Source organism: Strix aluco, chromosome 15 (genome assembly GCF_031877795.1).
Source record: "Strix aluco isolate bStrAlu1 chromosome 15, bStrAlu1.hap1, whole genome shotgun sequence".
In the NCBI taxonomy this organism is placed as follows: Eukaryota; Metazoa; Chordata; class Aves; order Strigiformes; family Strigidae; genus Strix; species Strix aluco.
Genome location: NC_133945.1, coordinates 7,894,550 through 7,915,127, shown reverse-complemented (window position 1 = coordinate 7,915,127; position 20,578 = coordinate 7,894,550). Strand labels below are relative to the sequence as shown.

Below are 20,578 nucleotides of genomic sequence, written 5' to 3'. Positions count from 1 at the left end.
CAGCGAGGACAACCCGGCGCCAAACTTTGCAAGAGGCAGACCTGGCCGGAGTTCAGCAGAAACAGGGAATTAAGACACTGAACTAAATCAATGTATCCCCACCCAATTTCTACCCAAATCAGGAATTTCATGCACAGGAGGGTTTTTGACCAGGGTCCCACATTACTTATTAAGCACAGAGAGCAGGGAGTGCTTGGCACTGCACAGAAATCCAGACTTTGCACCAAAGCTCTTGCAAGCCCAAAGTAATTCAGATGCAGAAGCGATCTCAGCTGCCGGGAAGGAACTCAAATAGCAAAAGACAAAGGGAGCCTGTGCAGGGATGGAGAGAAAGAAAGAAGAGCTGCTGGCTGGGTGCAGGCAGGCGACACTGATCGCACGGAAAGAAGGATGGGGAGGAGGTAAAGGAAGCAGGTCAGGGAAAATCCAGGGATGGCTGGGGCCACTTCTGCTAAAATGCACCCGGCAGTGGGGCTTGCTCAGGGCTGCAGGTCCCACAGCCCCCCTGCAAGAGCCTTCCAGCAGCTGTACACTGGGACGGGCACTGAAAACGCCAGGGAGATGCTGGGGGGCCTGGGCAGAGCAAGCACATGGACTGTGAGAGCCACCCGGCCTGTTACAGCCGGGGAAACATCTAGTGCCAGGCTCACCTCCCCAGAGCTTTCCACCAACACACCAGCTCAGGTTGCTCACTGCAAACCCATGCAGAGATGCCTTCTGCTCCCAGGCGCAGGCCCTGCACGTCTTGCTTGCAGTGCCACCTGCTGCCAACGGCAATGCTCTTCAGACACTGGAAGGGGACAACAGCAACGCAGAGCAATGAACTTCCTGCTGTTACATCAGCTTTCCCTGTCCTTTAACAGCAGCCAAACTCTTGATCCAAAAAGCAACGCTATTTCCCAAGCTGCAGGCGTCCCACAAGTCGCAGGCGTAGCAGCAGACGCTAATAAAGTACTTTTTTCTTTCCTTTTATGCAGTTTCTCGCTGGAGCCAGTCTCTCCCCCCAGAGACCACATCCTGAATCTTCTCGTTCATTGATTCTTTATGCTAAATGATGACTCCGCAGTTGAAATAATGTGGCATATTCTAGTTCGCATTTCAGACACCGTGAGACTTTTTAATAACGAGTTGCATGAAAAATTAGGGAGGCTGCAACAAAGAGCTCCGACGGAGGTTTCCGAAGTGACTCACAGGCAGGAGAACCTCGCTTTTCCAAAGCCCAGCATGAGACAATCTCAAGAGCCCCCACGCTCAGAGAGCCGAGTCCTCCCCCTCTGGAAAAATAAGGCCTTTTTAAGGAGACATCCCCAGGATGAGAATCCCTGCGGGGAGGTTTGGCGGGTGGTTTTGGCAGTCTTGGCTGAGATGACATCCTGTTCCCAGGAGCGCTCGCGGGGAGAAGGTTTCACCCCAGACCTCAGCTGTACTGCCGAGGGTGCTGCAGGGTGGGAGTCACCTAGTGCTGCAGCCGGCCTGTGCTCCCCGCCTGACACATGGGCTATGCAACGCTCCAAAACGGGGCCCGGTGATGATTCTCACTGCTCTTGCAAGGAGGTGGCAAACCACAGCGGTAAAAGGCAGCGGAGACTCTCCCAGTCTCGGCTCCCGAAGTGCCATAGCACCCACAGAGACAGTGAGCATCACCCGTGCACAGGTATCCCCACTCCTGCTTAGGGCTGGCTCGCTGCCAGCTCTGCAGCTCTTTGCCAGACTTTGCAGCATGATGGAGGGGGAATTTCTTCAGGTTAACTTTTGGCTGACTGTTTTTGCTTCCTGCCATCCACACAACCAGCTGCCAACATATTTCAAGGGGAAGCAGCGGGCAACTTATCGAGTCCAGCCCCTCGCCGGGGGTTAATGCCATTTATGCTCAGTCCCAGTAGTGACCAGTGCCCAGCTGCCGGGGTTGGAGATGCGGCAGGAGGTGGCTGAAGGCCGGGTTTGATTGCTCTACCCCCTCTCCCAAGCTCAGCTCCTAATTCCTTCTGCATCCCGCCTCCACCCGCTCTGTGACACCCGTCACAGCCACCCCTGGCCCCAGGAGCTCTCCCTGCTCACCCACCTCTAACGCCTACTAACTGAGCACCATTCACCCCACCCAGCCCAGCAAACTTCCCCAAAGGAGGTTTTTCCTCCAGCGTGGCCCAAAGGAGATCCCCACGTAGCTGGCAAAGGAAAGCTAAAAATAACGGGGTGGCCAGCACGTAGGCAGCTCTTACCACGTTCCAGAAGAGCGGGTTGAAGGCGATGGAGAGGACAGCCGCAATGAAACCAGCATCGGTCACATCCACGTAGCCGAAGAGCCGCACCATGGCTGTCACATCCACCTGGGAGGGGAGAGCCAGTTACTGGGGGTGCGGATTCCTGCAGGGGCACCAGGCGCTGCACCCCAATACGAGGCACTTCATCTCAAACCAAACGCACCAGCTGCCCCTCCAAGAGCAAATGAAGCTATTAATGGCCCCGAGCGACACGTTGTTACGGCTCGCAAAGCGCTATGTCAGGGGGCAAAGTCAAGAAGAAGCATCCTTTATAGCTCCTCCAAGCTGCCTCCCACCACACCTCAAGGGCACGGGGCTCTCAGGGAACCCCTCATTTGCAGCAGCGCCCAGAAGGACACGGGCACTGCGAGGACACTGCTGCTGCGAGGACGAGCACCAGCGCAATGGGGCAGCTGCCAACCCAAGCGTGTTTCCAAGCCGCAGGACAGGGAGCACCGTTTCACTGCGCCTCGGCGTCCTCGGGGACAGAGGACTGTCCCAGGGGTGCTGCTCTGTGTGGAAGCTCCAAGCAGTGAACTGTGTCAGCCTCAAACTTGTCTTCCATAAAGTAAGACTGATGCAAACCCCCTCCACAGCGAGGGGGGATGCATTTGCATTGCAAGAGGCTGAAAAAGACTTTCCCGTCTTACTTAATGACAACAACAACAAAAACCTTTAAAGCTCGCTGTTTTCCCCCCTTTCTCCTTCTAAGAAAGCGATATTTTTCCCAGGGAGGCTCCCTGACATTGTCAGCATTTTTACCTGCAATAAGCCATGCTGCTTCTCCCTCCCCGCCCCCTCTCCCTGCAGTGGTATTTGGATGAAAAACAGCCAGCGCCTTTTTTTTTTTTTTTTTCCCCAAAACTTCGAAAACAAAAGAATAAATAGCCCAGCCCAAGCCCTTCCCTCTCTTGAATCAAAATCAAGACAACATCGAGACGTGGAAGGTTTTTGCTTCCCAAACACAGCTGTGTTTGCAAGTCCTGCAGATGCCCGGGGACAGGAAAGGCTGGAAAACGCATCAGCTTCACCTCGCTTGTCCAGGAGAGAAATTCCCACTGGCTCCTCACGGGTTCTTCGAAGGAACCGGAGCCGCAGTGGGATGTGTGGAGAGGGGCCGCTAAACCTGCTGACTCTTGTAGCCAAGAGCAAAGGCCCTGGGAATGGCTCCTGTGTCCTGGGGCACGTCCAGCTGCTCCGGGTGCCTCCAGCACAGCCACGACCAGCCGCGGTGCAAAGTGCATGAGCAAAGGCCGTACTGGGGAAACGGGGAGACCCTCACGGGGGTTCACGGCTGCCTTCAAACAGCCCCAGCTCCCCCAGGCTCCTCCATCTGAGTCCTCGGGACACGGGTGCTGGCGACGAACAATGGGAACAGCCCCCAGGGCCTGATCCTGACCCTATTCCCACCCTCCCTGGCCTCTCCTCCCCTCACCCCCAAGCATCTCTTCACCATCAGACCTCGTCCCTTCAAACCGAGCACTGTCAAGCCGTAACCCGGGCACCCAGACAGCCGCTGGCGCCAGGGCCGCACTGTCTGGTCCCACTTCAATTGCAAACCCATGGGACCAGGACAGTTTCTTTCCTCTCATTTCATACGGCGCTGAGCACACCGCCAGCACGGGCTGAACAAAAGGTTCTTGACCTACTAACTCCTGGCTGGCAACATCCTTAACATTGCACTCGCCTTCTTTTCGCTGCCTCAAGAACCAAATTCAGGGAGGTAGAGTGGCCTGTGCCTAGTATGTGCTTTTAGGGATAGGAGGGGAGCCCATGAGGATGAGCCGTCTCCGCGAGCTGCTGGGACAGTCGGTGATAAATAACGGTGGCAAACGCTGCCCGCTCGCCCACAGCCTCAAAGCCAGGGAGGGCGAGAGCTGCACAGGCACCTGGGAGAGAGCTCCATGGGCACCGGGAGCTGCACCGGCACCTGAGCAGGGGCTGTACGGGCACCCGAGTGGGGGCTGAGCGGGCACCCGAGTGGGGGCTTCATGGGCACCTGAGTAGGAGCTGAGCGGGCACCTGAGCGGGGACTGTACGGGCACCCGAGCGGGAGCTCCACGGGCACCTGAGTGGGGACTCCACAGGCGCCCAAGTGGGGACTCCCATAGGCACCTGAGTGGGGGCTGAGCGGGCACCCGAGTGGGGGCTGAGTCGGCACCTGAGCGGGGGCTGTACGGGCACCCGAGTGGGGACTCCATGGGTACCCGAGCGGGAGCTCCACGGGCATCCAAGTGGGAGCTGCACGGGCACCCGGGCGAGCCGGTGGCAGCACCCACGGGACTCCTGTGCGGTGCCTGGGTGGCCTGTGCCACGTGGCTGTAGCGTGGCCGTCGTGGCCTCGGTGGGAGCAGCCCGGGGATGGTGGCGGGTTCCCCTGGGGCACCGGGTGTCCCCGGGGGCTGCTGCACTCGCAGACACAGCCCGAGGCGGGGGGGGGATGGGGGTGTTACAGCCACCAGCTCTGCGGAGCCCCGCGATGGCACCGGGAGAGGCCGGGGCGGGACGGAGCCGGGGTGGGTGTGTGGGGGGGTGTCCGGCCCCAGGCCGCCCCCCGCAGCCGAGCGGCAGCACCCCAGGCCGGGCCCGCTGCCGGGCCCCCCGCCCGCCCCCCGGCCCCGCCGGTACCTGGCCGTACTCCAGGCCGCCCAGCCCTTCGCAGCACTCCCGCGGGAAGGGCCGGGCCCCGCCCGCCGCCTCCTCCTCCTCCTCCTCCGCCGCCTCCCGTCGCCCCACGCCCGGCCGCATGGCGAGGGGCCGGGGTCACCCCGCCGCCGCCTCCCCGGCCCGGGGCCCCGCGGTGGCGCTGACGGGAAGCGCAGTCCCGCCTCCACCGCCGGTAAGGCCGCGGAGGGCCCCGGCCGGGCGGGGAAGGGCGCGGGGGGGGGGGGAAGCCGGGCCTGGCGGCCGGGCCTGCGCCGCCGGGGGAAGCACTGACCTCGCCGCCGGCCCGGCCGGCTCCGTCGCGGGCTGCGAGCGTGTGTCCGGCGGGGAGGGCGGCCCCGCGATGCCGCCGCCGCCGCAGCCTGGACTTCGACCCTGCCCGGTGAAGCAACGGGGCCGCGGCGCGGGTCGGCCCCCCCTCAGCCCACACCCCCCCCGGGGACGGGGCTTCGCCTCAGCGGGCAGCGGCGTGGGGCTGGCGCGGGAGTGGGGGAAAACACCCCAGAGGGGACAGTGGGCAAGAAACCGGGGTGTCAGCGGGGGGCAGAGACCCGGCCCTGCCCGTCCCCTGCCCGGCGCTCACGGCACGGCCCCCCCTGAGGCCAGGGAAAAGGCTCCCCAGGTTTTCTGTGGAAATTAAATTGTTGCGTGCCCAGTATTACTCATTCCAGGGCAAAACGTAAAGCCGTCAAGCCTGGGTGTATTTTCAGGACAGTTGATTGCAGCCTACTCCCTTCAGCAGGTATAGTATTTTTTTTTTTTATTGCTGTTATTATTCCTAGTAATACTATTACTCTTCTTTGCTCCTCTCTAGGATGTTTCTGGTTAATGCACCTCATGGGCTGCAGTCCTGGACCGGCCTGTGCACGGGAAATCAGGTAGTATCATGCCCTCAGACCTCTGAGGGTCTCTGCGTGGACCATCCACTTTTGGAGACCCTCCTTTAAGGGGAAATAAATTTTCTTCAAAAAGGAGTTTGATGTGAAGGAAGAGTCGTGACTGAGCTGCAAGTGTCCCTCCCAGAGGTCTCACGGGAGCAGGGAAGGGACAGGATCTCTGAGTGTTTATGCCCTGACAGGCACCAAAAATGCGCAGGAGCGATGGCTCACGTGAAACCCTCCCTGGTAAAACAGCATCCTCGGAGGTTGCGCTTCAGGAGGCCCAGGGGATCCCAGCTATGACTCTGAGCCCCACTGGAAACCAGTTTTCTTTCGTTCTGCTACTCCAAACCCCTGGCTGCAGCAGCGCATCCCCACCTCCCCGCCTGCAGGGTCAGCTCGGGGTGCTGGCACAGGGCTGGACCCCATCCCGCCAGGGCCCAACGAGCATGTTAACGGTGTAAATTGCAGTGCTGGGCTGGTTTGGGGTGAGGCACGCATGAAGGCGCTGTGGGTGGGAGCAGCATTCCCCAAGGATGATCTCCAGCTGCTTCCGGCCTCTTCTCCCTCGCACTGGATAATTTTGCTGTGCCGAGTGTGTAATTATCGCCTCTGTCATCTCCCAGGCTGGGGCACGGGAGCAGATGGGAGGATGTTTATTTTGTGAGTCCCACCAGCTGGGTGCTTGGGGCAGGGGCAGGGCGAAGGGGACACAGTGGGGAAAGCAGTGATGGTTGTGTTCAGAGAGGAGGAACCGTTCCCCCAGGGTGGGGGGGAATTAACAGGGAGAAACCTCCAAACTGCCCTCTGCTGCAAGGGGAGAACGTTCCCACTGCTGGGAAAGGACGAGGATGCTGTAGCAGGCTGGGAGGAGGAATGGCTCTGGCCAAGGTGAGGAGGCACAGAGGGGTGAGCCGTCTTGCTGGCTCCTCGCTCGAGGCCAGCAATGCTGGGCTGTCACGGACACGTCTGTCCTGTCACCCCACATTGGGGGGCACCCAGTGAAGGCATGTGCTGCAGGACCCAGGGCCCCACCACCAGCTCGGCTGTGTTTGGGGCAGGGAATCACACCAGAGCCCTCACGCTGTTCCCGCTGCCAAATCTCCTGTCCAGGGAATATTTTCGACCTAAGAGGGACAAGGGGTGTTTGCAGCAGTGGGACCCCTCCACGCCGGCCTCCATCCCGCTTCAGAAACATCCCAGCAGCTGTTAAGGAGACAAAGAGGGCTTTCTGCAGGGCTGGATTTTTCTTTGTGTCCCCATCCCTCCCCTTCTCCCCGTGACATGCCTTTTATCCAGCTCTCCGTTTCCGAGCACCGAGCTAAGGAAGAGGGCCGTACCCTCAGCTTTCCCTTCTCAGCTTGAACCCCCCCAGCGCCCTTTGAAATCCCACCACGTCCCTGAGGTCATCGATGAATATGGAGTTGCAAATGCCTCCGTGGCTAGAAAGCACTTAAACGAAGTCATTCGTAACGGCGGCGATGAGCTGCCCTGTCAGAGCGAGGACCGGGAGCTGGTGCGCTGGTTGGCAGCCGTTAACGGCACATGGGGATCGTGCAGCTGCCGTTGCTTCTGCTGGCACCCGCTGCAGCGGCCCCAAAGGGTTTCCGTGCGTTTGACACTCTCGTTGCGTGCAGCTTGGCAGTGCGTGCGTGCCTCAGGCCGGTGAAGGGTGCTGGCTGGCTGTGTGTTTGCAGGACGCTGCGGCTCCACGAGCTGCCGTTTGCTCAGGAGCGTTTCAAACATGAGACCCGAGGGACTCCCGACTCGTGCAAATCCAGGGCAGGGAGTGCTGTTGGGTGGGTTTCCCTTAGAAATGGGACACTGGCTGGGGAACTGCAGCTAGGTCAACTTCAGCACAGAGGGACATCTTGCAAGATCGAGAGAAAGCTTCCAGGCCAAAGGATTGGTTTCCTTGCTGAGAAAAAGGAAAAAAAGGGGATATAAAGCACCCACAGCTCCCACTCTCCGCAGGCGACTCTTGCTGCAAAGCAGGGCAAGCTTATGAACTCTCCTGCTTGCCGGCAGCTCCTATAAACCCCCCTCTCACCCACCCATCGCTCCAGCCAGGCGACCCAGACCTTATGGTTGTCCCCAGCAAGCCTTGCTGGTCACTGGGAGGAGCTGCTTTCTGCTGGCAATCTTGGTGTCTCGTATCTGAGCTCACAATCTGCCTGGTGCCACCCCAGCTACGTCCCTCGCTCATGGGCACGGCATGGGGCTGGGGCCTTTTTCCCAATTCTTTACGTCCCCTTCTCTGAGGGCTGTGTCATGGTCCACATGTTCAAACCTGCCCTGAAATAAAGCTGATCCCTGTGGGTTTATCCCTTGCAAATCTGAAAGGGCTTGGACTGACGGGTCATGGAGATCAGGGACGGAGCATCAAAACGCACGGTAAAGGATGGCATTGCAAACCTAGAGAGAAGCAAATAACCCTGGAGCACAGAGCTGAAACCTTGGGCAGAAGCAGCCAAATTGCAGATACTCTTCTGTCCTCCATCAGATAACATGTTGTCACCAGCAGTGCAATGCTGCAATCCAGACCTGCAATCCTAGTGGAAATCCTCTAGTGTTTGTGCTGGAGGTTAGCTCTATTTATATTCTGATGAATGATTTACTCGAGTAATTGGCACACAGCTCCCCTATTACAGATCATAAAGAATTAATCACGAGATTTTCAATGCTCCCCTATCAATTTTATTAGGCCTGATTGAACACGGTGGATTGGGAACATATGGTATGTGAGTCAGACTCTGCTCCCAGTTACACCCTGGTTAATGCTGGGGACTCACTCGGCTGCTGATCCCTGTAAATCTGGAGAGGCAGCTGCTCCTTTCCTTATTTTCATGCCCCAACTGCTCCTTGCATTCCCTTAAATGCCCAGGGATGCAGAGAGCAACCCAGATCAACTCCATCTACCTAAATCCTCCAAAAGCCTGAGATGCTCCCAAACTGAAAGCCAGGCTGGGAAGAGGATGCTTCGCTTCCAGCTCCTCCGTGGATCAGCATGAGCCAGAAACTGGAGCCAAATGCTTGGGAGCTCGAAATCTGCCCTTAGAGCAGTTGTCGAACAACAGCCCCTGCGAAGGGAATGTGTGATGGTGTGGGAGGTTTGTCGCTGCTGAAAGCTGCGGATGCCTGTGTTGGCGTTGGGGTGTCCTGCCAGGCAGGTTTGCCCACAGGAGATGCTTCCTTGAAAGAATTAGCAACAAGAAGTCCTAAAACCCGCGGGAGCACGATGACACATCCCTGCCCCGAACCAGCAGCATAGCGTGATTCCCTGGAGCAGAAACCTCCTTAAAAGCCATGTCCCCTGCGTGGCTCCCCTCACACAGAGAACCAGGAAAACCTCCAGAATTCCCATGTCGAAGGCTCACAGTCCTTCCCTTGCTTTTTCGCCTGTGGGCGTTGTTACCGCGCTAGCTTATGTGCAGAGTCGTGATGCAGGGAAGGGGATGCTACGGGGCCCTGCTCCAGCTCGTGGGCAATGCTCACTCCTGGTGAAGCTGTTCCCGCTGTGCTCCCGGTAACTACACCAGTATCTCAATTTGTATTTACAGGAGGGAATGGGAACTTTGGGTGTTGATGGAGCTACTTGCATAAGCCCGGCTTATCTTGAACCAGGCTTGCAGAGCAATCAGTCTGGCACAGCTACAACCCACGTCCCCATCTGCTGTCTTGAGCAGCTGCATTGAAGGGCACTGAGAAGTTACTGCCAGTAACTCTTGGCAGGAGCCAGCGAGGAAACCTCCCTCTGGGGAGAGCTGATCTAGGGAGGGCAAATCAGAAACGCAGCAGAGGACAAAGCAGGATCTGTCCTTCCTGCAGGCAGAGGGGAGTAACAATGGCCCCTTGTGCCTTTACAGTCAAAACATTTTGTGTCCACAAGGTCCTGGTTCGGGAGCCGAGCGGGCAGGACCTTGCGCAAGGGTCTTGCCAAGCATCATTGTGCCCCGATCGCCTGGGGCTGCCTCTTCTCTGCCCTGCCTGTGCTGCCTGCACCCAAACCAACTCTCCAAGGCCTTACCGTGCCCGTGCTTCTGGGTGAACCCTCCTCGCAAACACCCCAGGCTCTGGGGACCCCCCAGCTGACTCCAGGTACACCTTATATCGGCAGCTCGGAGCTGGGGAGCAGCCCCGTGGGTCTCGCCTCGGTGCTCTGCCCTGGCAAGAGTCACAGCTTGTATTGCTTTAACCCAGGGCACCGTGACCTTGTCACACATCGGTGGGGAGAACCGCAGAGGGGGGGGACAGACACAGAGGCACTAAGGTGCATCTTTCCAGCCTCAGCCTATTTCCAGGGAGCTCCGATGTCCCACGGAGCCGCACATGTGATGGGCAATGCGGGAAGGAGCAGCTTCACTGTTGGAGGAGCTTCCCGGCATCTGCACTCCAAGCCCAGTGGAGACAACATTTAGGGAAGGATTCACAACAGCTTCCCCACTCCCCAAGGCCACGTTCATCAGCAGCATGTCTCTAATGAAGCGGAGGCTTTACTTTCTGGGATCAATGAATCCACTGATCGTGACCTGTCTGCTAAGTGGGAAATCAGGTCTCTCCCTCCCCGAACTCGTCTGAGCTCGGCTCAAACAGCAGGCTCTGTCCTCAGGGTACTCTGTGTCGCTTAATTGCAAACCCCATGTCTGATTAGAGAGCAGCAGCGAGGGTGTGCAGAAGCCCTTGCCACTGCAGCCCGGCAGAGCGGCGGCTGCTCACCCAGCCTGGGAGATGGCTGCAAGGAGGGAGGATGTTTTGGGGCTCCAGGAGGGTGGAAATTCCCCCAGCTTTCTCCTCTCCAAAAGGTCCTGACTCTGCACAGCTGGCTGGAGAGTTTATTCCCAGTCTGCTCTCCCCCAAAGCCCTAAATCCCCCAAGCCATTTAAATCCCTCCAAAGTACCTTTCTTGGGGGCAGATGCTTTAAGAGGAGCTGAGGCTTCCCAAAGCAGGAGGCAGCTGAAAAGATCACCGCTACCATGTCCCCAGGCCACAAGCATGCCCCACGCAGGAGGGAGAAACAACCCCCATTCCCCCCAGGGTCCATTTGAAGAGGCCAGGCAGCTTTCCCTAAGGCTGCCTGCACCTCCCGGACCTCTCTGCACCTACAAACCTGCACACCCCCAGGACCTTTGCCTGTACAGTGCAAACTGCAGAGGGCTGAACCAGCCTCCAAAAAACCTCCCGGCACATCATCAGCCCAGGGATATGGGGCATTGCCCCAGACACATATAATTAGGGTGTCCCCATTAGCTGAGCAGCCAGGTTTCGGATGCTGAGCCATCCAGACCCTCAGCTAATGCTCGCTGCAGCAGGGATGATGGAGGGAGCTGAGTCACTGTGCCCAGCATCACCTCCACGGCCATCTCTCATCCCTCGCTCTGCTGGCGGCCGGCTTTTCCCAGGCAATCAGCCTTGTTCTCAGCTGTGACACCCAGGAGGGCTGCGGAGAAAAAAGTAAAAACCCTCATTGGGGACTCGGCGGGGGGCAAAGCCTGGTAGCGGGGGCTGCTTCGTGCCGTGCGTGACGGCCCCCGCAGCAGGCGCCCGGCCCTGGTGCTCAGCTCTGCGGAGAGATGGGCTTGGAGATTATTTGGGGCATCAGCCCTTCCCTAAGTAGTCCCTCAAAGCTGTGGGGATGTGCTCTGCCTCCGGGTTTAAACCACCCCGGGAGACCCTGGGGAAGGGCTGACTTGCAGGTCTTGGACAGAAACATGTGGCCAGGGAAGAGGCTTCCACGGGGGCACCAGGTTTATCCCGAGAGCTGGCTATAAATACCTCCTCAGAGCATCACTCCCCCTCCTCTTTGATGTTTTGCTGTTATTTACTTCAAACCCACTCCCGCTGCTGTTATTTTTATCTTTTCTTCTTTCCCCTCTGCTTTTGAGGCTGTTTACGAGCTCTATCGCAGAAGCATCTCAAAAGGAAAATGGAAAGAAGGTCAGGGACCCTGGGAAGGAGGTCAGGGATCCCAGGAAGGTTGGGGACCCTGGGAGGGCAGAGGCCCTGTGGCCAGCAAGCTCCCTGGCTCGCAGCACGGTGCCCTCCCAGTGACACACAATGGGCAAGAGCTCTGCCCTCGCGTCCCACCGGTGAGGGGCATGGCAGCCCCCCAAGCAGGGAGCTCCTCTGCTCTGGGCATCACACTCGCCCCTGGCTGGACTGATATTAAAAGCAGAAGGGGTGTAGAAGCCCAGCAGAGCCTTTTCCACCTTCTCCCCAGTGCATCCCAGGGGCTTTCTGCTCCACTTCCACCCAACCTTTGGCCAGACGCTTTCCTCTGCCGGGATGAACCGGTCCCGCTCGGCTGCAGCCCTGTACCGAGCGCTGTCAGCTCCTGGCAAGGCCAGCTCCCCGTGCCAGCCCTCCATCCTGGCTGGTCATGAGGCAGAAAGTCCCTGTAGGAATGATGTGATGGGCAACCAAATGTACCCCCCACCATGGGGATGGGGCTAACAGGCTCTCCTGCTGCTCTCCAGCCACTGGCATTTGTTGAATTTGCAGGAAATTGGTCTCCCTGTGATGCCAAACCCCTGCCAGAGCCAAAGGAAACCAGGCAAGCGGCTCAGAAATTAATGAAAGTGGAGGCGATGTGAGTAGTCAGACACAGATGAGCCTAATTCCCTTAAATGAATTAAAAATACATTGCTCCTCACCACCGTGAGCCTGAAGCCCTGAGTTGCAGCGGCAGGAGGAGAGGGTGAGCTGTGAATGCCAGGCACCCCGCTGACCTCCTCCTCACCCGGCCACGGGGCAGGGGGGCTCCTGCCTTGGCCCTTGGACCCCCCAAATCATGCACCCAGGTTTCCCTGCCATGGCCCTCCCCGTAGGCAGACTGAGTGCCATTGCTGGGTACGGATTCAAGTCATTTCAGCAAAAAGAAGCTGCTGGAGCCAACTTTCTAATTCTCTGCCTTCACTTTTCAGCAAGATGAAGAACACTTAAGGACAAACTGACCTTTGCATTGTAGAAAACGGGGTCTGAAACAAAAGGTCTGGGGTTTCCCCACCTAAACCTTCTTTAAGGTTTAAGGTGTTTAATCCCCTTATTGCTAAAGACAAGATGCTGTCCCTGCTCCCTCCTCTACACATCCCTCCTTCCCGCACCTGGAAAAGCCAGAAATGGCCTAGAAGCACAAAAACCCAGATGTCCCCTTTGCCAGAGTGCCTGCCTGCAGCATCGCCCACTTGCCAAGAGTTGGGTTTTTTTTTATAGATCCCCATAAAAAGGGCAACCGGCTGGGCTGCAGGTCGCTGCCCGGGCAGGGGTGCAGAGGCTCCGTGCCAGCCCCAGCCGTCGGGACGGATGTTTTCTGCTGCGGTTTGTTGTTGCTGGTGGGGAGGCCCTGGGGCCCTGTTTGGACATCGGCTGACGGGGGAGAAATTGAATCCAAAGGGCAGAGGGGGAAGGAGGAGAGGCTGGAGCGGGGCTGGGAGCATGGGGTGGACCCGGCACCCACCAGCCACAGCCCCATGGCAGGGCATGGGATGCGGGCACAGCAGGACAGCCTGGCTGGAAGCGTGGCCGGAGCAGGAATAAGGAGGCTTTGCCAGCAGATGGGTTTAGTGGGGGCTGCTGTGAATTCTTCAGGATGGGGAAAACTTTAAATCCCAAGAGGCTGCTCCTCTCCAAGGTCTGCTCCAGCCCAGACAGGCAGGCGTCCAGGCAAGCCTCCTGGCCTGGTTTGTGCAGAAGGTCACGGCTGTCCCTGCAGGCTCTTCGAGTTGGAGCCCAGTGAGGATGGAGGCTGGGTGATGGGAAACCATGCTCAGGGGCGGCTGGGCCTGGGGACCCTCTGCAGGGGCACCCAGGGACCTGCTCCCCGCCCAGTGCTGAGGATGCTGCGATGGGAAGCAGCTGCCCTGGGCTGGGAAAGCCCTGGGTCACCCCTGCAGATGGGCTGCCCCTGTGCCTCTGGAGACCCCACTGCTGGCACCAGCCCTGGTTTCCAAGGCAGGACTCAAAGCGGTTACCTCTCTTTTCCCCTCAGTGCTGGACAGCATCTGACCCCACATCTGGATCGGCATTGGGCTGCAAACAAGTTTCAGCTGCGTGGAGAGTGGTCATATCCTGCAGCTGGTAGGAGCATGCAAGACAACACTAATTGGGAAGAGAAATTATCTCCATCTCTTTGTGCCTCTCATTAAAGCCAAGCCTGGCAGGGTGTGCTTTTTCTCTCAGGTGGGTGCTCACTGGTGATGGGTGCCTCCGTGGCCGGGGGGGCCATGGGTGCGTGTGGGGACCCAGCCACTTTGCAGCACATCAATGCATGGCAGCGGGGCATCGCCTCCGCGGCGCTGGGCAGGACTCTGACCTGGGCTGCACCCGCTGCCAGCCTGCTCCAGCTTTCCTTAAACGCCACCTTTCATCCCCCCATGTTGGATATTCCCCATGCGGTCACATCCAGATGCTTTCCCCGTGCTCCATCAGATCACAGCATGATGGACAATCCAAGCAGACTGGGTGCAGGACCCACGGGCACAGGACCCAGGGGTGCAGGGGGTGCAGAGACGGGGCACCAGGCCACAGCAGGGCTGCAGCTGCCAAGGAGAGTCTCGGGGTTTCATGATCAGCCCCAAATCCAGCCCCGCTGGGTGCTGGCGGAGAGTAGCTGCCTGCAATCTATCACCTTTCTGCCCAGTGCATGGAGAGGAAAATAGGCTTGGGGGCATGCGGTATGGGTTCAGGGCACGCTCTCTCTGCTTGGCTAAAATGACACTAATTAAGCCCCTTGCAGCGTGCAAAAGCTATTCCTACAGGGCAGACAATTAACCTTGAAACTTGGCTTTTAGTGCTTGGAGGGGAGCGAATTTTTCATCCTGTTATTTCCCCGTGCTATTAAGCTAATCCTAGAGACCACGAGGGAGAAGCAGCGTTACATGTCTGCAGCTCCCAGCCCTGCCAGGATCACAGCGTGTGGCCGGCAGCCTCGTGCTCCATCCCTCCATCACACATATTTTCACCCACAGTCTCCAACAGCATCATCATCACTGGGGAGTGCTGGGAACGAGGGATGTGACCAAGGGCACATGGCAAGGCTGTGGCATTACACGATTATTACAGTCAGAAGTAAATCCAGCCTCCTCTGAGCGTGCTGGACGTGGTGCCAGCCTGGCCTTGACTTTTCAGGGAGTTTCCCCAGAGGGACGGCACATTCCCGGCTCTCCAAGGCTGTTGGCTGCTGGCACGACATCGCCCCAGCCCAGGCTCAGCGGGAGACAAGTCACTGAAGTTTTGTTTTACTGGAGGAGGAAGGGAAGGACAAGGGGAGGTGGAGAAAGGGAGAAGATTTGGTCTGTGGAGGTCAAACCCTACCCTGGGGGCTGGGGATGTCCCCAGGCTCCCCTGTGTCCTCCCCAGAGCTCACAGCTCCTCTCCCCCACCAGCTCCCCTCTTGCCCCCCAAAACACAGCCAATGGCAGCACTGAACTTGGGGACATGGGGAAGAGGAGCTGGTGGCTCGGCCTGATCCTGCCATCAGCAGAGGTTAGGGGAAAGGAGGACCCACAAAACTCCACCACAGGCTTAAAAACATATATAACATGCTTAAGCACTAAATAAACCAGCCTGAGGACATTTGTTACAACAAGCTGCAAAAAGGAACTGAAATGTTGCTAAATTGCCCCAAGAAGAAAGCGCAAGGAGGGCACCGCTGTGGTGAAGGCACCCATGGCTGCTGGCATCGGGCAGGGCTCTGGCAGTGCCACCGATCTGAGCCAGCCATCCCCTGCCTGGGGAACGGGGACAGTGGGACGAGGGGGACCCCAAAGCCACAAGATGCAGAGGGCAGAAGTCGAGGGGAGGGCTGGGAAAGCAAACTTCACCCAGGAGGAGACACATCTGCCCGGCAAAGGTCTCGGGAGTCTTTGGGATGGGGGAAATGGGTGAAAGCCATCGGGAAGGGAAACAGAAGCATGTTTTGGGGTGTAACACCAGGAAATCTCAAAGCCAGCCATGTGCCCAGGTCAAGTACCAGCTTGTAAGCAAAAATGCACCTGGGGTGATGAGCAGCAGGTGATTGACTGGGCAAATGCAAATCATTTCCCCGTGGCTCAATTAATCTCAATTAACACTTCCACAGGAAAGCCTTTTTCCCTGTGGTCAATCTTGGATTAAAACCTCCTTTCCCCCTACCAGCTGCCCCTGAGCAGCTCTTCTTGAGCTGTGAGGTGAGTGTGGTGGGAAAGGGGTGGCCCTGTGGCTCCCCCACCTTCAGGGATGGGGCATCCTGGTGATGTTGCTGCTAAGAAGCAAGGGAAGATGTGCTGCTCCTGGTGACAATGGTGCCAGGAGAAAGTAAATCAGCCTTTGGGGGTGCCCAGCTGAGATGGGAGAGGCTGTGTGTGGTGGGGCCTGGCTGTTTGCTGGAGCGATGCAGCAGGAACCTTCCCCCAAAAGTGCATGGAGAAGCCCACAACGTTGAGATGAGCAAGGCACGGGCAGAAAGCTGGCTGAGCCAGGCAGGAGACAGGTTTTGCCTGTGGGAAGTTTAACACCCTCTGCTCGGGGGGGCTGGTGTTATCTGTGTCAGCCCAAGCCACCCTGCACTCTGATATTTTCCAGGTGCTCTTTCAGCCAGGCCACTCAGCATCCAGCCCAGGAGCTGCAGCTGCATCCCTCCAGAGAGGTCTTCTTCATCTTCAGCAACCCCTTCCCACTGGTGGGACCCACAAACCTCTCCCTGACCCCCACACCGAGCTGAGCGCTGGCTGCTCAGCTCCTGCTCCCAGCCTCAGCACCCCAAAATAGCAGCAAACCTCCTACCTGAGCACTACTGTAAGTGCTTTCCCAGCTTGCTGCGCTAATTGCTTGGCCTTTAAATCAGAGCATGGAGGGCTGCAGCAGCCCTCGAGGAGCCATTTTGTACGTGGGTGCTGTTTCTCTGAAATGGCCTGTTTTTTAACTGCTTTCCTCTTTTTTTCTTGAGGGGGTGGTACATTATGGAGGCTGGATAAAGCGACTGAAGGGAGAGCTGCACCGTAAAAGCCAGTCTGCTGCTAAATCTGTTGAAAAAACGATGCTGCAAAGTGCCTTTGCAGTTGTTTAGTCATTTGTTAGCCTGGCTGAGGAGTGATTTGCACGGCTGTGCTCTGCTTGTGTGCACAAGCACTGACTGCAGAGCATCACGTAGGGTAAAACACCCTTAGTGTATATGGGGACCAGAGGAAGGCTCAGGAAAGGAGGATGAGACAGCTCTAAGATTTTCTTTTTTCTGGGTGACTTTTTTGGCTTGTCTGCCTCCCTCTCCCTCTTGCAAAATGATGCTCATGTTCTCCAGGGCTCCCATGGAGGTAAATTCAGCTCCCACCGCCTTGCAGCTTTTGCCTCCCCAAGAACCATGCCCATGAAAGACACTTTTCCTGCAGCTCTGTTGTTTCTCACAGTTGGCTTTCATGTTTTAATAATAAAAAAAGAGAGTAGGTGCCTGGGGTAGCAGATGGGACTGGCTTCTCCTGCCTGCTATAAATCACAGAGGAGGTTTTACCTTCCCGGGATGAAGCCGTGCTCTCGGAGCACCAATCCTGCCAGAGTCGGCCGGGGAGCAGCGGCACGGCCAGCTGCCAGCACTGTCACTGCTCATCGCTGCATCTTTCTCTCCGGGAGGAGAAGACAAACCGACCTGCTGCGCCTCTTCTGCAGAAGTGGCAAGGTCCTAATGGGATTGCTAAATCATGGCCGTACTTTGGAGCGTCCTTCTGCCGGTGTAAATCAGCTCCGCTGAAATCGCCTGCGTTATGCTGATTTACACCAGAGAGTGGGGGGAGATGCTGGGTGGTTCATCTGAGCATCCCTGTCCTCTGAGCAGTGGAAGGCGGCCACAAATCGTCTGGTGGCAACGGAAATAACTCAACAGCCTGAGCTCAGGCATGGGGATGAGGGAGATGGGTAAAGCCAAAGGGGTTTCAAGGTGGCTGTGGGAATGAGTTTCAAAATGTAGAGTATTTTCAGTTGGAAAGGCCCTACAACGACCATCTAGTCCAACAGCCTGACCACTTCAGGGCTGACCTAAAAGTTAAGGCATATTATTAAGAGCATTGTCCAAATGCCTCTTGAACACTGACAGGCTTGGGGCATTGACCACCTCTCCAGGAAGCCTGTTCCACGTTTGACCACCCTCTCAGTAAAGAAATGCTTCCTAATGGCCAGTCTAAACCCCTAATGTCCGGTCTAAACCTCTCCTGGTGCAGCTTTGAACCATTCCCGCAGGTGCTTTCACTGGATGCCAGGGAGCAGAGATCTCCCTGGAGGCCTCCCAGGCCTGCTGGAGGCTCAGTTTCTCCAGGATTTTGCGGGGGTTTAGCTTGCAGGAGATGCAGCCTTCCCGAGCGTGGGTGGTGCAGGACGGGGTTGTGAGCAGGCACCAAGCTCAGCCCCGGGCTGTTTGCAGTAGGGCGAATGGTTATGAGTGGCTGGTTGCTCCCAAATTGGAAGGGATAAATGTGGAGTGGAACACGTGCCAGCCGACTCGGCTGTGTTAAACCCGGCGTGAGCGCTTAGCTGTGACAAAGCATCGGCACCGAGGGGTTTACGTGCGCGTGAGCTGGCGGCCGGCGAGTCGGGCCGCGCGTTATCGGCATTCGCAGCTGCAACGCGGCGGTGCCAGCTCCGGGGAGCAGGGCTGGCTGCGACCTGTGTGCTGCCGAAAGCCACCGTGTCCTTGGGTGACCATCAGCTGTGTCTGTCCCCAGCCCAGGGGAAAAACCATCTGCAGCCCTGCAGGTTGCATTTACCCCTCCAGATGACTACAGAGTTGAGGTGCATATATGTTTGTGCACGTATTAGAGCCTGCTATGTCTATTTTACAAGGTCCATGGAGGATTTTATTACCTGCACGTGCTGGATTAGACCAGGGCTGGGGAGATCCTGACCTCCCATGCAGCATTTTGTGCCCTGATGGTGCAGGACAGGCTGCGGGACCAGCAGCAGCTCGGTGTGGGAGCGAGGGTTTCTGCTCTGCGCAGGAATATCTTGGCAAGCTGCGTGCGATTCCCAAGGATAAAATTTGATATCATGCCAAGGACAATGCCTGGGAGGGAGCAGGGGCTGCCCTGGTGTCCCGCTGCCCATCTCTTTGATCTCTCCTACTGGGCTGAACTGGTGGCTTCCACCAAAATCCCCACGATGGATTTTGGTTGTTTAGTTGGGTTTTTTTTCCCCCCTCCCATTCTGTGCTGCAGAAAATCCAGAGCAGCATTGCCCCGAAGTGTCAGCACTTTATACAGAGCAAGACCCAACGTGCTTCCACAGGCACGGACACACACGCAGGATACAACTTCCAGGACTTATTTATATCCCTGCGCTTCTTTATAGCACTGCAAATCCCCACGGTGGGTTACCAGGTCATAGCAATACCTGTAGCAGAAATACCTCCTTGCCTTAAGCAGCACGTTTTTATCTCAAGACACTATTTGTTTAGTGCATTGTGATTTTAATTCAGCAGATGGTACCAACAGCTGCCAACCCGGCTTCTTATCTCCCTCCTAGCAGGCAGCACTGACCCCATCTGACCCCGAGCAGGGCTCAGCCTGACACCCGTGGCTCTGTGGGTGAGGACATCCCCTGGCAGGACCCCCCCCCCCCAGTGTGGTCTGCACCCAGGCAGCTGTCAGCCAGGCTGGGGAGTCCTGGGACCCAGAGGATGCTGCTTCCCTCGCTTCAAGGATGCCTCAGCCCCGCTCCCGAGGGTGCTGCTGCCCAGGCCCTGCTGCCCCAAAGCCGGGCAGAGGCTGCCACTTAGTGTCGGAAGGGAGCACGGCTGCTGCAGGGGCCTGGCAGAGCGCCTGCAATTGGGGACAAGCCACCCCTCTGTTCCTTGGGGGGGTCCCCAGGCTCCTGCTCACACCCCGGGATGCCTGAGCAGCTCCCAGGTAGAGCCCAGCCTTCCCTGAGTGCAGGTGGTCCCATCTAATGGTGGCCCCGCTAATTACTGCTAATGGGGTTTGTGCTCCTCCACCCTCCCTGCCCTGTCTCTTGGAGTGCTGGCAGCCTTCACCCCACTGTGTGACCTCCTGCCAGCCCTGCACCCTGAGGCAGCTGATGAACCCCCTCACCCCTCCCTGGGCACTGCCCCATCAGCCACCACCATGTCTTCCAACGTCAGCCAAGGCAGCCCCCAGCAGCAACACCCCAGCTGCTCCCCAGCTCCTGCTCATCAGCTGGCACAGGCACCCCAAAACCCACAGTTTGGGTATCTCTGGCTCCAGCTGCCCTCCTGGACACATTTCTATTTAAACAAGGTGCCTCATATGCCTTTTTCCTAGGGAATGTGGCACCAAGGCACCCAGGGGATGCAGCATCCTGCTGCTCTCCTTGATCTCCTGGGTGACTCTGGCAAGCTCTCCCGTGCCTCAGTTTCCCCAGACTGTACGATGGCAAATAAACCCTCCGAGCAGCTCCCGGTGTCTCCTGGCTGCTGGAGCAAAGCTCACTGTCCCTTGGCCACAGGGGGAAACTGAGGCAGGGCACAGCAAAGCAGAGCTGGCTGGTCCTAAGCTGGTCTGTGCTCCCACCACCCTGAGCACACCAGCTGCTGTCATCTCCTGCTCCTTCCCTTCATTACGGCCTGGTTCCCTGGAGACCACGGCAGCAGAACGTCCTTCCCCCGTGACGTTATATTAGCTTAATAGCATTTTTCCACTCCATTTGAGAGGGGAATTTACAATGATCTCCGATTAGGCCTGCCTTGGCAGCACCATACGTCTGCCAACTTGGACTGGCCACCCGAGCTCCCCCTGCCCTGTGCCGGGTTCAAGGGCTGAGGGTGCAATCCAGCCTCTGGC

At 57.7% G+C, this 20,578-nt stretch overlaps 1 protein-coding gene and 1 long non-coding RNA gene across 4 annotated transcripts in view; one reads left to right on the top strand and one right to left on the bottom strand.

Moving 5' to 3' along the window:
- Window positions 1-5,324, bottom strand: part of PEMT (phosphatidylethanolamine N-methyltransferase) — a 43,383-nt gene extending 38,059 nt beyond the window's left edge. The window contains exons 1-2 of one of the 3 annotated variants that reach the window (XM_074841118.1): window positions 5,200-5,324; window positions 2,220-2,327 (exon numbers count right to left, since the gene is read on the bottom strand). In XM_074841118.1, the coding sequence (XP_074697219.1) occupies window positions 2,220-2,312 (93 nt within the window). In that variant the 5' untranslated portion in view covers window positions 2,313-2,327; window positions 5,200-5,324. Of the gene's footprint in view, window positions 1-2,219; window positions 2,328-4,889; window positions 5,032-5,199 lie in introns of those variants that run through there. The other 2 variants (XM_074841117.1, XM_074841116.1) reach the window with 2 other exon arrangements.
- On the top strand, window positions 4,981-17,387 carry LOC141930387 (uncharacterized). Its single transcript, XR_012625288.1, has 4 exons — window positions 4,981-5,100; window positions 5,740-5,803; window positions 13,789-13,979; window positions 16,362-17,387. It is a non-coding gene; the product is annotated as an uncharacterized LOC141930387 (long non-coding RNA).
- The last annotated feature ends 3,191 nt before the right edge of the window (window positions 17,388-20,578 follow it).